We start from the raw sequence: 13,858 nt of genomic DNA, 5'->3' as shown, positions 1-13,858 counted from the left end.
GTAGATACATACTCAACTCTGGATATAAAACAGTAATGGAATCGAAAAGTTCTGCTGATGAGCGTGTTTCAAATTGGATAAAACCTGTTTTATCGGTAAAGAAATTTTTCATTGATTATCCGTAAAGCCAGATCAATACTCTGTGATGCTTGTAGACTGCTTAAATTGTAATATTAAAAAAAAAAATTGCATTTACATAAAAAACAATATTATTTTTTACGATAACTCAGTTATTCAGAAAAATAGATCAACTGCTGAATTCAACAGATTTGGTTCCATAATTTATTTTCAAATTATACAAAATGACTGAGAAATGGCTTATTCCATTTAGCTAATATTTCGGAAACTGAAGCTTAGGTTCAGCAAAATATCCTTCTTTGTTTGAAATAGAGTTCCTACAACGATTATTGTCAAACCGAATAAACAAATGCAATTAAGAATATTAAAAAATTTCTTCCTGATTGAATTAAAATAACTGACCTGATTTCTTTTGGGAATAACAAAACTTGATGTCAAAATTGATGAATAGCTTTTCTCGTTTGACCTTTGTTGCAGTTAATCTGCAAAGATACGAGTATATATTTTAAAACACCATTGCAATAAACAAAAACAAAAATATATTGTACTTCAGATACATAAACACAAAAATATTAACAGATGTCCAGCAAGGATTATTTCATAATGTCACTAAAATTGAAACTTGCATTATATTTCAATTCTTGCTTTTATTATCCTTTGTATCAAAATTCATAAACAATCCCAACTGACAACAGTTGTCGCTGTTATTTTTACTCCTTTTCAGTATTATGCGAGTAATCATATACGAGTATTCGTATTCGTATTCGTAATCATAATCATAATCATGATCATTATGAAACTGATGGTTGAAATGGTACGAGTAGCACCGCTGCTGCAGTACTAGAGACCAAATGGGTGAAACACTAGCCTTGGTGTGCCATAAAGCATACTCTTAAGTCCATACATGGGCAAACTAAACCACGAAATTGCCTGAGGAACAAAACCTTTCCCACACAGAAATATTAAGCTCCTTTATGGAAGATGTTGTGAAAAATTACATTTAAGCCAAGTTAGTTGCACTTTGCAACCACAAACCTACAGCAGCATATGAAAGTTTGTTTGACAAGTCCTCGTTTCTTGCCCAACCCTAATATTTTTTCAATTTCAACGCCCAAGAAGAAGCAGAAGAACAGACGACTAAACGAACAAGCGAACAAATGTGCAGCAACGGTGTTTGTATCTGCAGTGCTTACTCTACTCTTACCATATATAAAATACATAAAAAAGGTTGGCAAATTTAATGAAATTTATATGAAGGAAGTTGCTTTGGTGCTTTTCCTTTGGCTGCCTCCTTAAATGCAGTTTAATGTTACATATGCACATGCACATGCACATGCACATGTGAACACGAACGTTCCACTCGTACTGTACTGTATTTAATATGCCATGTGAATGAGAGTAGACGGAATGCATGCCGAGATTAAAAAGGACTCTAATGCTTGGAAAATTATGCATGCAAAATATTACGAAGAAGTTATGTTTGAAAAATAGTAAAAAATAATGTGATTTCCGCTAGTTGAAGCCTTTTTTTCGCTATATTGATATGCTTTTGAATCTTATTTAATTATAAAACTATTTCAGCTCATACATAAATATTTATTCACATATGTCTATGACGAGGCAACAGTAAATTAAATATTTCTCATATGATGCATTTTTCATTTTTTTATATAATTTATTTTAATAATGATCTTAAAAGCTATAATAGTAATGTGCTACATTTTCATATATGAAAGCATTTCTCTCATTTTTTTGCGAAGATAAGATACCAAAGTATGATTAATTGTCAAAAGGACATTAACCCTCTAATGCATAATCTCACAAATTTCAATTATCTGAAATTTAATTCAAATTTTTTTTTCCATTGTTCTTCTTCTTGATTCTTCATCTTGGGTTAGTGCTATTACGCACTTTTACTCTATAATGGCTTGGGGGCTTATCACTATTCCACACTAGGCTTTAACTAGGGTAAGAAATCATATCATGTATTTGTCTTTTAGTTGATGACGGACCTTAAATCAGCATATCTTCCTGAGAGTCCAGAAGTGGACTTGAGGATTGTTAGGGCAGGGTTAACTAGCTTATCAACTTGAATAATTTTAGAGTTCTGTCTCTGATATATTTTTTCACTGAGTCAATCCTAAGATCTCTATGTATGTCTGTTGATCTAATATACCATGGAATCTTAAACAGTCTGTAATTGCTTTATGGTAGTATTTGAGGCTTTGCTATATGTAACACATCCGTACAGTAGTGCTGGTCTAATTACTTGCGTATAAAATAACTTTCTGTTTTTAAAGTTGAAGTGATAATTATTAAATAGCGGATTTAATAAACGTAGAATCTTAGAGCAGCTATTCCATTTGTATTTCAAATGTTTAAGCCAATTGAACCGTTTGTCAAAAGTGACCCCCATTGTTACTTAAATTAATATATAATAATTTATTAAAAAATGTCAATATATATATACATTATATTATTTATTTCGTTCATTTACTTATCCGACCTTTAACCTTTTACTTCAAATGACGAGTATTAATTAATTATTTTTAGAACATTAAATAAAAATGTAGAACTTTTTTATTTAGTAAATATACTTTTACATTAAAATAACATTTTAATTTAAAATTAAATTTTATTATGTATCTTTAAAGATTTTTTTTTGAGAATACGAAATACTATAACCGACAATATCGTCCTGCTTCCAAGAGAGTATATATTTAGCAAAGTGTTAAAATCAAACTTCCTATATATTATTTTTTTAAATAACAATAAAATATTTTATTGTAATTAATTTTCTTTAGCATTAGAATCTTAGAATAGTTACAGGTTCCCCGGGGAGGTATACAGATCTGAAGTCAATTATTACTTAGTTAGATGAAGTGATAAACCATAATCCAGTCAAAGCGTAGAGAGGGGTTATGAAGAAACCTCGCAGTTAATAGAGAGTAAAAGTGTTCAATTGCAGTGACTTAACTAGCCTCAACATAATAATAATAAGAACAGAGTTTCCCAAACAGAGAGCTTGGCTTTTTGTAATGCAACTCCCAGTGTTTCGATTCTTCAATAATATAAATCTAAAGTATTAATATTAAAAATAATTGAGAGAAGCAAAAAAAGATTCGTTTAGATAGAAGACTAAGTACGATATCCCAGTTCAAAGAGGGATTTTACACTGAATTCACAATTTCAAAGTTGCTCTATGATTGAAAACGGACTAATTAATATTTACTTTAAATTAACAAATGGATGCTTCATACTCTTTCTGTTTTCGAAAACGGAATATAATTATGTATAAGCACAATACTTTTATAACATAATCGAATAGTATATATACAATAACATGGATTTAAGAAAAAACAAGACTTCATTATTTTATTTCTCAATATCTATAAAGTTTTTAATAGAATTTCACATCATAGTGTTTTCTTGCAGTATATCATATTCATTTGTTTAAACCCTTGTCTAAGTAATCGATGCTTTATCCTTTCAGTGCTAGAGTTTTTCATGAGAGTATGTTGGGTCCGATACTTCACATAATATTTTTTACGGGCAAACCGGTCTCGAATGGAGAATCTTCGAGTGAAAGATAAATGTTAACGTAAAGAAATTTATGCAATTCACGAGTGAACATCAATCCTAAATCCATTTACCAATCCTTAAAATAACTAAGGATATATCTACATGACAGACTTAAAAGCATCATAAAAGCAAACAAAATGTACTGAGTTTAGGGAACAACTACGTGCTATACAAAGTCACACTAAAATGTCCGATTGGTTGGTTGAAGTGGCAGGCCATTAGATAACTTCCATGTAATCCAATTAGCGATTTTACCACCACATTCCTCGCAAGAACCCTAGTATATAAGAGTAGAGACTAAATTCCATTCCGCCGAATTTAGGTTAATATTAATAGGTCTTTCATCTTCACCGATGAACAGTCTGTTAAACTGTCAAAGAAGTATCTTCCTAAGAACCTATATCTTCTGAACGTTAAAATGGGACATTCACAGAGAAAATGTATTATGGTTTCTTTCTCCTGCGGATTTTCTTAACTTCTGCAGTGAGAATTATGGTAATTGCGCGGTTTCTCTGCGTAAGCTCCTACATACCAACGATCAGTAAGAACTGCTGTAAATCTTGCAGTGTTCACGCGGTCTCTTTTAATGAGTTCTGAGGATCTATTTTAATTATAGGTGGGCCATGTTAACCTGGAAGTTGCACAAAATGTTAGGTGTTGTTGGACATATATCATGCCATGTTGAGACACTGTTATTACCCCTTATACAGAGAAACTTATCATCAAAAATAATTATAATTTTCTCGACATCTTTATAGTATGTTAATATGTTAATATTTATCACATAAAAAACACCTATTATAAAGAGGGAAGAATAGAAAGAGATGAATGGGTATGGCAAGGAGCTTGGTGTAGACATCTCAAGCACTAACCGGGCTACCAGAAGATTGAAGAGTAAACTGTATTTAAATAAAGTATTGTAAGCGATTGTAGAGTAATAAATATTTATAGAAGATCTACCGGAAAAAAAATTGTAATATAGAAAGAGATCTTTATGGAGACTAGCTATTTCAGATATTGTCTTTTGTTAAAGAATTCATTTGGTTTTATAAAAGCAGATTCGACGTAAATAAAAACTTTTCTATGCTGATATGACTTTTTCATATTTAATTTAATTTAAAGTAGAATGTTTTTCCAGTATATTTTTTTTTATTATATTTCTCAACTGTTACTTCAATCGATTAACTAATTAAACTAAACAGCAAAAAACGAAAAATAACAAAAATTTGTGAATGTACTAAATATTTTGCAATAATATTTCTTATTTCATAAAAATATGAAATAAAAATAAAAATAAAAATAAAAACCTTGGCGTTGGTTTCGTTGTTGGCATTTCAAAATTCTAAATTTTTCTTGCGGAGATTTTTTAGCATTTGGTTTGCAACATAAACAATGCAGGTCAGATTCAAGTCAGAGTTTATTTTTCAATTCATGAAGTGAAGAGTCTACAAGGCCTAAAAGCCCACAAGGCCTACAAAGCATACAAACCTAAAAAGCAATTTCAATTGCGAGTGGTTACTATTATTTATTATTATTATTTTTTTTTGTTTGGAAGGAAGAATATAAGATTCAATTACTAACTCCGTCCACTTCAATGAAATGGCATAACCCAAACTGAAAGGATGATACAGGAAGCGTACGTTTTATGTATCGAATTATTATTTATATAGAAGAATAATATAGCGTATGCTATTCTGTATTTTGTGTTTTCTACAAGATACATGTGAATATATATCCTTAGAATTTTGGGCAGCACCAATATGTGATACTTGTTAAACGTATGTCGAAATGTTTGCGATGGTCGCTTGCATTTTAACAAATCGAATTAGGTTTTAATTTTCGTAAAATCGAAATTCAAATTTGTTATTTGTTACCAAAATGTTTTTCCAATTTGAAAAGTGTGAACTGCTTTTCCGAACGGAAATGCAGAATTTCATTTGCATAAAAGCGAGTGCAAATGCACATATTTCTTCATTCAAATTTTAAAGCATATTTTTCAGCGCTGCGAAATAAGCGAATTAATTAAAATTGAATTAAAAATGACGTAAATCGAACAAACGAACACTGAAGTAAATTTAATAAAAACTGAGGTTTTATAAAAATGTTCAATAAAAATTGCTTTTATCGATCGAAAATATGTTAATATATCGCAAAAGTATAAAGATGTTATTGAATTTTCACGTTGCTACTTCAGAATTAAATTAGAAAGTAATTTCGATTTTTTAAGTAGTTTTCAATATAAAGCAACCTAAACTGGTGGTTGGTATATCCGGCAGCGGATATATGCTACACATTCTATATACTTATATACCACAGCTACAGAATATATAAAAATATTTACATATTTACATATTTTATTAGGTGTCTACTTTCTGTGGATAAGTGGAAGCTTGAAAATAGCATTCCAAATGTATGACTACTTCAATTGTTATATTGTATATATATCATCAAGAGTTGAGTTGTACACTCCTCTCTACTGAAGCTGTAATAAAATCTAGTTTTTAACCTTTAAGATATATATAAAGCTAGTAGAGTTGCAGTAGTCACTAATAATAAATAATAATATTAAATAATAATAATAAATAATAAATAATTTTTTATGCGATTTTTTTTATCTATTTTCCAAAAAAAACTAAAGAAATATGATGTTGTATTTAACGGCTAGAACTATATTTACAAAAATGTTTTAATTGACTTCAGTGATAGAGATAGAACCGACTTCGCAGATATTAAAGATAAAAGGCTAATTAAAAAGATAAGTGGCCTCAATAATATGAAATATAAAAAAATGAATTAGTTTCTTTTCTGTAGAGGATTAATATAAATATAGTTAAATGAAATACAAGAAAGAAAAAAGTGTTTTGGAATGCATCGTTATTATGAGATGCATGTCACAATGTTTAAAAAATATTTTTACGCATTTAAAATGATTAGAATGAACAATATTTTTTTTTTCCCCACCATTTATACAGTCTTGCATAAAAGTCCCAACATTAATTTTTTCAACATAATCTACACTCCAAAATAATTGTTATCCAATTATTTATTTTACTTGCAAATATTGGTTTTGATTAATTTTCATGAACTATCTATAGAGAGTTCTTAACTTATATTGCTTATGCTTCGTATATGCTCTATGATAGTGTACACTAAAACCTCTGACAACTCTGATATTATATATTTTACGAAGGTTTTTCATAAGGTTGATTAATAGCACTTTAAGGGCAATTTGAGTTTCATCCAGTTTCTCAATATATCTAGTGTGTCTAGCATATAGTATTGGGATGGAGTTATCTTAAATTGTAAACATATCTGCCTTTAGCTAACATTACTTAATCTGAAAAAGAGTACTAAAGCGATAGAATGTACAATGGATCAACTAAACGTAAAAAAGGCATGTAAAAATTTTAGTAAGATATTAGTTTTCTTAAAGATATAATTACACTACACTATTTATTACATTAACAATCATACCGGGTTTCTTTTTATGTTTTTATATGCTTCAAAGAATTATGTACATATGGGAAAGGCAAACTACTTTATTGAAATTAATGCAAAAATAATGAATATTGCTACAGGCAAATGCCTCAAATTTCACTTATGTCTTCTCTATATTTACTTAGTTGTATCGCTTTCATTTATCGCTTGAACTTTAAATCAATTTATTGTACTTAGAACACATAAAGCAGAGCACAGCAAAGAATACAACACATGGCGTATGAGTAACATTTCGAAATATTTGTGCCGAAATCCACTTATCTGTATTTTAAGTGAATATAAAATACTAATTTATTTAAAGTATTTATTAAATTATTTGTAGTATGTAAAGTATAAATTATTTGATACTTATTTATATATTAATTAATGTTTGCAAAGTGAGTATGGTATACATCATCAACGTAAGGGAGGTACCAGAGGTACTAGAGCTTTCAAGTATATTCAATATTCAAATTAATGTAATTTGGTTTTAAATATGAAATTGAATATGTATTTTCAATTTAAGATGTATCAAGTTAGCTTGACGTTAATTCAAGGATTATGGAGGAACATTTATACATTTCTGATTTAAGATATTCCGTCGAGTGAATATATATTCTTGCATCTCAGAAAATATTAGCCAATTTTAAGACGGTGCTTACTGTTTCGTGGGTGCTCATGTTAAAACATAATAATTCCATCTTGCACTGATTTAAACCATAATTTAGCTTTTCAGTGGACAACTGACAGCTGAGATAAAGTAACAAGGGAAACGTCGTAATCAGTTTCAAACGAATTAGATGATACCGCTTAATAAACGACCGCAGCCATGAAAGTTTTGAAGCTCTTGGCACCTAAACGCCAACAAATTAAAAAAGATGTACCGAAACTTTTTTAAATAAACCAAAATAAAGCATAATAAAATAGCAATAAAAACGATAAACGAATATTTACATTATATATATAGTATGTAAAGTGAAGAGTATATAAATGTGAGCATTAAGATATGAACTGATTTTATGTACAAACCAAACCATATCCAATCTTAATGGTGAACATTACAGATAAACTTTATACTGAAGCACATAAATTTTAGTGCAAGAAACCTTTCCCCTACCCTCTCCCCTTTTTCCGCTTTATTAAATTGTGTTTTATATCCGTTTTTGTGTATTTGGTCGCTTTTTGCAGATTGAATAGTTCACATAGAATTAATGAAATGCGTTTAAATGGAGTACAAAAGTAAATCGCTGGAGCTTAAAACTTCTGAAATATTTAATCAATTAAAATTTGATGGGAAAATTTTTCACATCCTGTGTTCTCCATAGTTAGTTTCCATAGAACGGTTTTTACAATTATAAAGTGAATTTATTTAAAACAATTGTAAATGGACTCACAATTTGTCTTACTAAATAGAAAATTTAATAAAGGTCTTCGTTTAAGTTTGAGATCTAAGGATTTAAGTTTAACAAAGATTTTGAGAACATTGTTTTTTCTAAGAATTTACCATGATGATCAATATGTTTTCGCATTTAATTGAACCAGTTATCGAAAAAGTTTTCCACTCTAAATTCAGTATCTTCAAAACTAGGGGTGTGACTGTTGTAACGGCCTGTTTGAGTATAGAACAACGCTCTTCACTCATTCTTTTCTTAATGTTTGGAAATAAGAAAAAGTCATTGGATGCCAAATCCGGTCTGTCAATTCGACATTCTCAATCTCAAAGTGCTCAGAAACTCTCTCGTTTGAGCTGATGTGTGGGAACTCGCATTGTCGTGATGAGAGATGAACTTCCTTCCTTTTTTTGATTGGTTTTCCCAAATTCTTTGAAGACTTCCGAAAAACAAATCATTGTGTACCACTCAGAATTAACTGTTCTACCTTATTCAAGTAGTACGGTTGCGACAGGATCGGTTGTTTTGGTTCCGGCGCCATCCACGGATAACTTTTGTCGAGTTCTGCTCACTTTGGAATATCTGAACATTGAATTGTGGTTTTATTTCGGGCAGATAGGTATAAAGCCGAATTCTTTTTTTGTTAGTTCCTTGCATAAATGTATATATAAAATTAAATGTGTGATGGTCTCACTAATGCGGAAAGATGTCTCTATCTTGCGGTATATAGCATGCAAGTCCTTCTCGATCATTTTTCGCACTGCATCGATATTTTCCAGTATAACAGCCGTTCTTGGACAACTTTCATAAAATTTTTCGTGGAGAAGATGACATTCACGCTAGAACTCATTGAACCAGCGTTTAATAGCAGCTGGATATGTTTCATCGCCGTAGTCGTACTAAGTTAACCGATGCATTCTTTTTTAGTTAATCCGCCCAACTCTAGTCGCTTTTTTTGACTGTTTCATTCAAATTATTACTATCAACTGTTAGCTATAGAGGATTAAATTAACTGTTGCATCAGACTGGAGTAGCTTGTAACATACAAGTACATTCCCACCAATACCACCAAACATTCAACATAACCTTGTTTGTCGACAATTTAGGCTATGAAGTCGTTTGTGGATGGTCACTGTCTTTTGATGATGATTCCCGGCGTTGATTATTTTGGGTTTATATATATAATTTTCAATATCACAATAAACAGTCTTTGATGTCAAATGTGAAAGGTTTTTATAACATATTTTTATTTAAATCTATTCAAAGGCAAATATCTTTGTGCAACTTTGCTAATCAAATTCAACTTTTTATTAAATCTGCCTGAGCTCAGACCTTAAATTACTATGTGCTTATTGCACATAGCATATATATATATAGAGCTTATATAAAATCGACAATGAATTTTCTAAACTGTTTTGCAGATCTACAGTAGAAATTATATAGGTCAACAATAACGCATATAAGTTATTTTGTTAAGACATGGAGATGATTCCTTTATCCGAGAAACGACACAGATCAATTGGGTGAGATGGGTGACTCAATATTTGTCAATATACAAAGCGTCATAAATTAATATACAACAGAAATATTTCATTCAAATAGCTTGTCACATATCCATTTCTTGTCCATTCAATATTCTTTAGATTTATTCTTTAGAAATAGATTTGTTAGTTATAGTGCGTCGAAGTTGATTTTTTGGAAAATTTATTCTGTAAAACTCTTTTAAGATTAATGTTTATAGATTTAAAAAATCTAAATTTAAGAATTAACCACCTTTTCAATATGGCTTCTGGTTCTGCTTTGCGATTAAATTATGACGTGTACACATATATTACTCTAAACTTAAAATTGTTCTGAAGGTTCAACAAAATAAATATGTTCTCGATGGAAGAGCTTAACTTCATTTTAAGACAATCAAAATCAAAGCTTGAATTAATTCAATAGTTTCAATTTTTTTACCAAAAATATAAGATGACCTATACAATAAATTCAACTCCATATATACTAAGAGTTCAATCTTACGTGGATTGTATTGGATTCTAGACGTCTCACGCATAAATCTGAACTCTAAATTTGTCTTCAATAAAAATAATGAAATAAGTGAGACATTTTCAGTAAATTCGTTCAACATTCTGAGAAGGAACAAGGAACTATATACATTTCCATACTCTCTAGATTCTGATATAGGATTTTAGATTAACGCCATGAAATCAGCCGTTTATTTATGAGTAAGTGAAGTTGAAGGAGTTAAGCATAATGATGTAAGTTCGGGGAAAATAATGGACAAAAGTTCGTGGTAAGTTTAGGGTATATAATGAAAAAAAGGGTTAAAAAAAAATTTAACTAAATTAAATTTTTAGTTAATTTAAATAGTTAAATTGAAAACTAAACTAAACGTTTTTAGTAGGAAATTTGTGAAAAATTAACATCGAATAATCATTTCTGATTTCTCTCGACATTGTTAACATGTAGGTTACATATTAGGGACCAAACGACTGCTAGCATAACAGAGCATTACCATCATAGTAACATAGCAGATCTTGTCCAAAATTGAGTCGCCTTAGAACCGAGAGAAAAACAATTTTAATTTAATATGCAATAAAAAAACTAATTTTCACTCAGCTTTGAAGGGTTCCAACAGTTTAATCCTTTATATATCGTGGTTTCAAAAAAACAAGAAGGCAAAAGAAATTTTTTTTTGCCTAGAATTTTAGTAGAAAAATATATTTCCTACGGTATGTCTACGGTATGTGTGGGATGATTTTTCACATAATATATAATAAAAAAATATTTAGAATGTGATACAAAAATAGAATAAAAATTATTTTAAAAAACTACAAAAAATCTATATCATAATATAATATAATATAATATAATAAAAAATAATAAATTATATAGTCTGCAATAAATGTTATAGAAAATTATAAAGTATTTTTATAAATAAATTGTTTTTAATATTTAAAACCCCTGGGAAAGTAAATTCCACATTAAAACATTTTTAAATATTTAAATTTACAATAAAATATTAGAAAAAACTTTTAAGGAAAGTGAGTCTTTTATTTATTTTATTTTTAATAATAATTTTATTTTTTTACGAATTAGTGAATAAGTCAATAGTTAAATAATAAAAAAATTGTAAAAAAAATTTATTTGTTTTTGAAAGATTTTATTTTAACTGATATTTCGACTATAATCTATAGGCATCATCAGAGTACTAGTACCTCAGGTCATGGTACCCTGATGATGATTATTATTAATTATTTTTTTGAATAAAAAAAATTCCTGCCACGAAATATTATATTTAATTCATTGAAAAGAATTGATGACAGTGGAATATAACAAACTTATTAAAAAATTTATAGTAAAAAATTGATAAAATAAAGTATTTGCAATTAAATAATATTTAGTTTTTAATAAAAAAAAAAAATAATAATAAACAATGAACACTATTAATAGGAGCTTCAATTTTGCTTGTGGATTGAATAAAAACTTTTAAGAAATTGAAATATTTTTATGATAAAAGTGTTTATCCTACAGAAGAAATATTTAATTTAGGAGTTAGGTACATACAAAAAGTGCAAATTTTATTGCAGCCATACTAAGAATTTTGCACTTCTGCCAATAAACATTGACACACTGTCAAGAGGCTCTGAGGCTCTATGAACAGAGACACTTAATCCAGTAGTTTAAAGTGTGGAATGAAGTATTCATGTGCGTCATACAACAGATCTGCTCTATCCTTTTGCAATTCACATAGTGCAGTTTTGGTCCTTTGGCTCCGCTTCAAAAGTTATCAACTCCGATGTTCACTTTTACCATTTACCAGATAACACAATTTAAACTTAGCACCAAAAAGAGGTGGTGATTTACCAAATAAATTGATTTTAACATATTTTAAATAAATAAATTCTTATAGGATTTTTCCAATATATTTAAATAAATTTCAATTTTTTTAAAAATAATATTTACTTTTTAAATGTACACTAAACTTTTCTGGAAACTCGACTTTACAAGAACTGTTGTTAAGCACAAGCAAACATTTTCTTCATATTATGTATATAATATATATTAACCAAGTATGCGTATATCTCATACATAACACACAATTTTAAAGCCGTCTATTCGATATTTGTTATTAGTTTTAAAGTTATTTTTTGGTATGCGTGTCATAAAATTTCGACCCAAAGATTAACGCGGCTAAACAAGTACTGAACCCAACAAAAAAATACCAAAAATACGACAGGATGCAAAATGTTGAACTTCGTGACCGAACGACCGATTAACCGATTGTTGAAAGCAAATACGAGGACAATGATGACAACTCAATATACAAGAAGCTACCACCATTTACAGTAACAGTAACAATCACAGAAACACCATTACCAATACTAATAACATCAACAGCAACAGCAACAGCAGCAGCAGCAGCAACACCAGCAACAGTAACAGCGGCATCACCAAAAGGACCATCATCAACGGCAATAACATAAACAGCAGCACAGCAACAACAACATCCTCTCGTACATGAAAATTCCTTCCGAACTAAGCGATACACACAAATCCTCAGACTACTCAGACTACAGCAGCGACGAGTTAAGCTGAAAAATTAAGAGACTCCTTAAGAGTTCCATTGTCGCAACACTAATAGAAGCATTACTAAAGCAAAGAGAACCGATTCCTCTAACGAGAAGCACCTATCAGCTGCTATTGACAAATACACAAATGGCGCCAAAATCCGTCCTCAAAGTGGACATGCGCATCCTGCGTTTAGTTCGTGTGCCAGTGTGAAGTCAACAACTAAACCACTATTTTTGGCACTTCTGTACTAAAAACCACTGGTTGTAAGGATATTCACTTAGGCACTGGAAAGTGTGGACTTGGCACTGGAGTGGCTTTAAAAAACACCGACCAAAAATTTTAAATTTATTTATTTCGAACACTTAGCGGTAATCCATTTATATAAATGTATAAGGAATTTTTTATCAGGCGAGATAATCATTTTGATTTCATTATTCCAATATTACAATTAACAGCCGGTACTTAATACTTGCAAACAATAGAATAGTTATATTTATCAAATAAAACAAATTTCTATCTAAACATACTACCTCGCAAACAGTCTCTATACTATTTATTGCCCATCTATATAATATCTATATATCCATCTATATAATCTATATAATACCTATCTTTTACTATTCCCCATTTAAATAAATTTGATGACCCGTCCTATATGATCATTACTGACTAAATATACATTGTTTAAAGGCCAATGAATAGACCTTGACGGTATACGAGTATATACAATTTCTAACTTTGCTCATAAGCAC

General features: G+C 29.7%; 1 protein-coding gene across 1 annotated transcript in view; it reads left to right on the top strand.

Annotated features, from left to right (window-relative positions):
• Positions 1–13,018, top strand: part of LOC119676873 — a 23,339-nt gene extending 10,321 nt beyond the window's left edge. The window contains exon 3 of the mRNA XM_038088131.1: positions 12,826–13,018. Within this exon, the coding sequence (XP_037944059.1) occupies positions 12,826–13,018 (193 nt within the window). The remainder of the gene's footprint in view (positions 1–12,825) is intronic.
• The last annotated feature ends 840 nt before the right edge of the window (positions 13,019–13,858 follow it).

The sequence above is a fragment of the Teleopsis dalmanni genome, chromosome 2 (genome assembly GCF_002237135.1).
Source record: "Teleopsis dalmanni isolate 2A chromosome 2, ASM223713v2, whole genome shotgun sequence".
Taxonomy (NCBI): Eukaryota; Metazoa; Arthropoda; class Insecta; order Diptera; family Diopsidae; genus Teleopsis; species Teleopsis dalmanni.
Note: the sequence above shows the minus strand (reverse complement) of the source record. Positions and strands in the feature narration are given on the sequence as shown.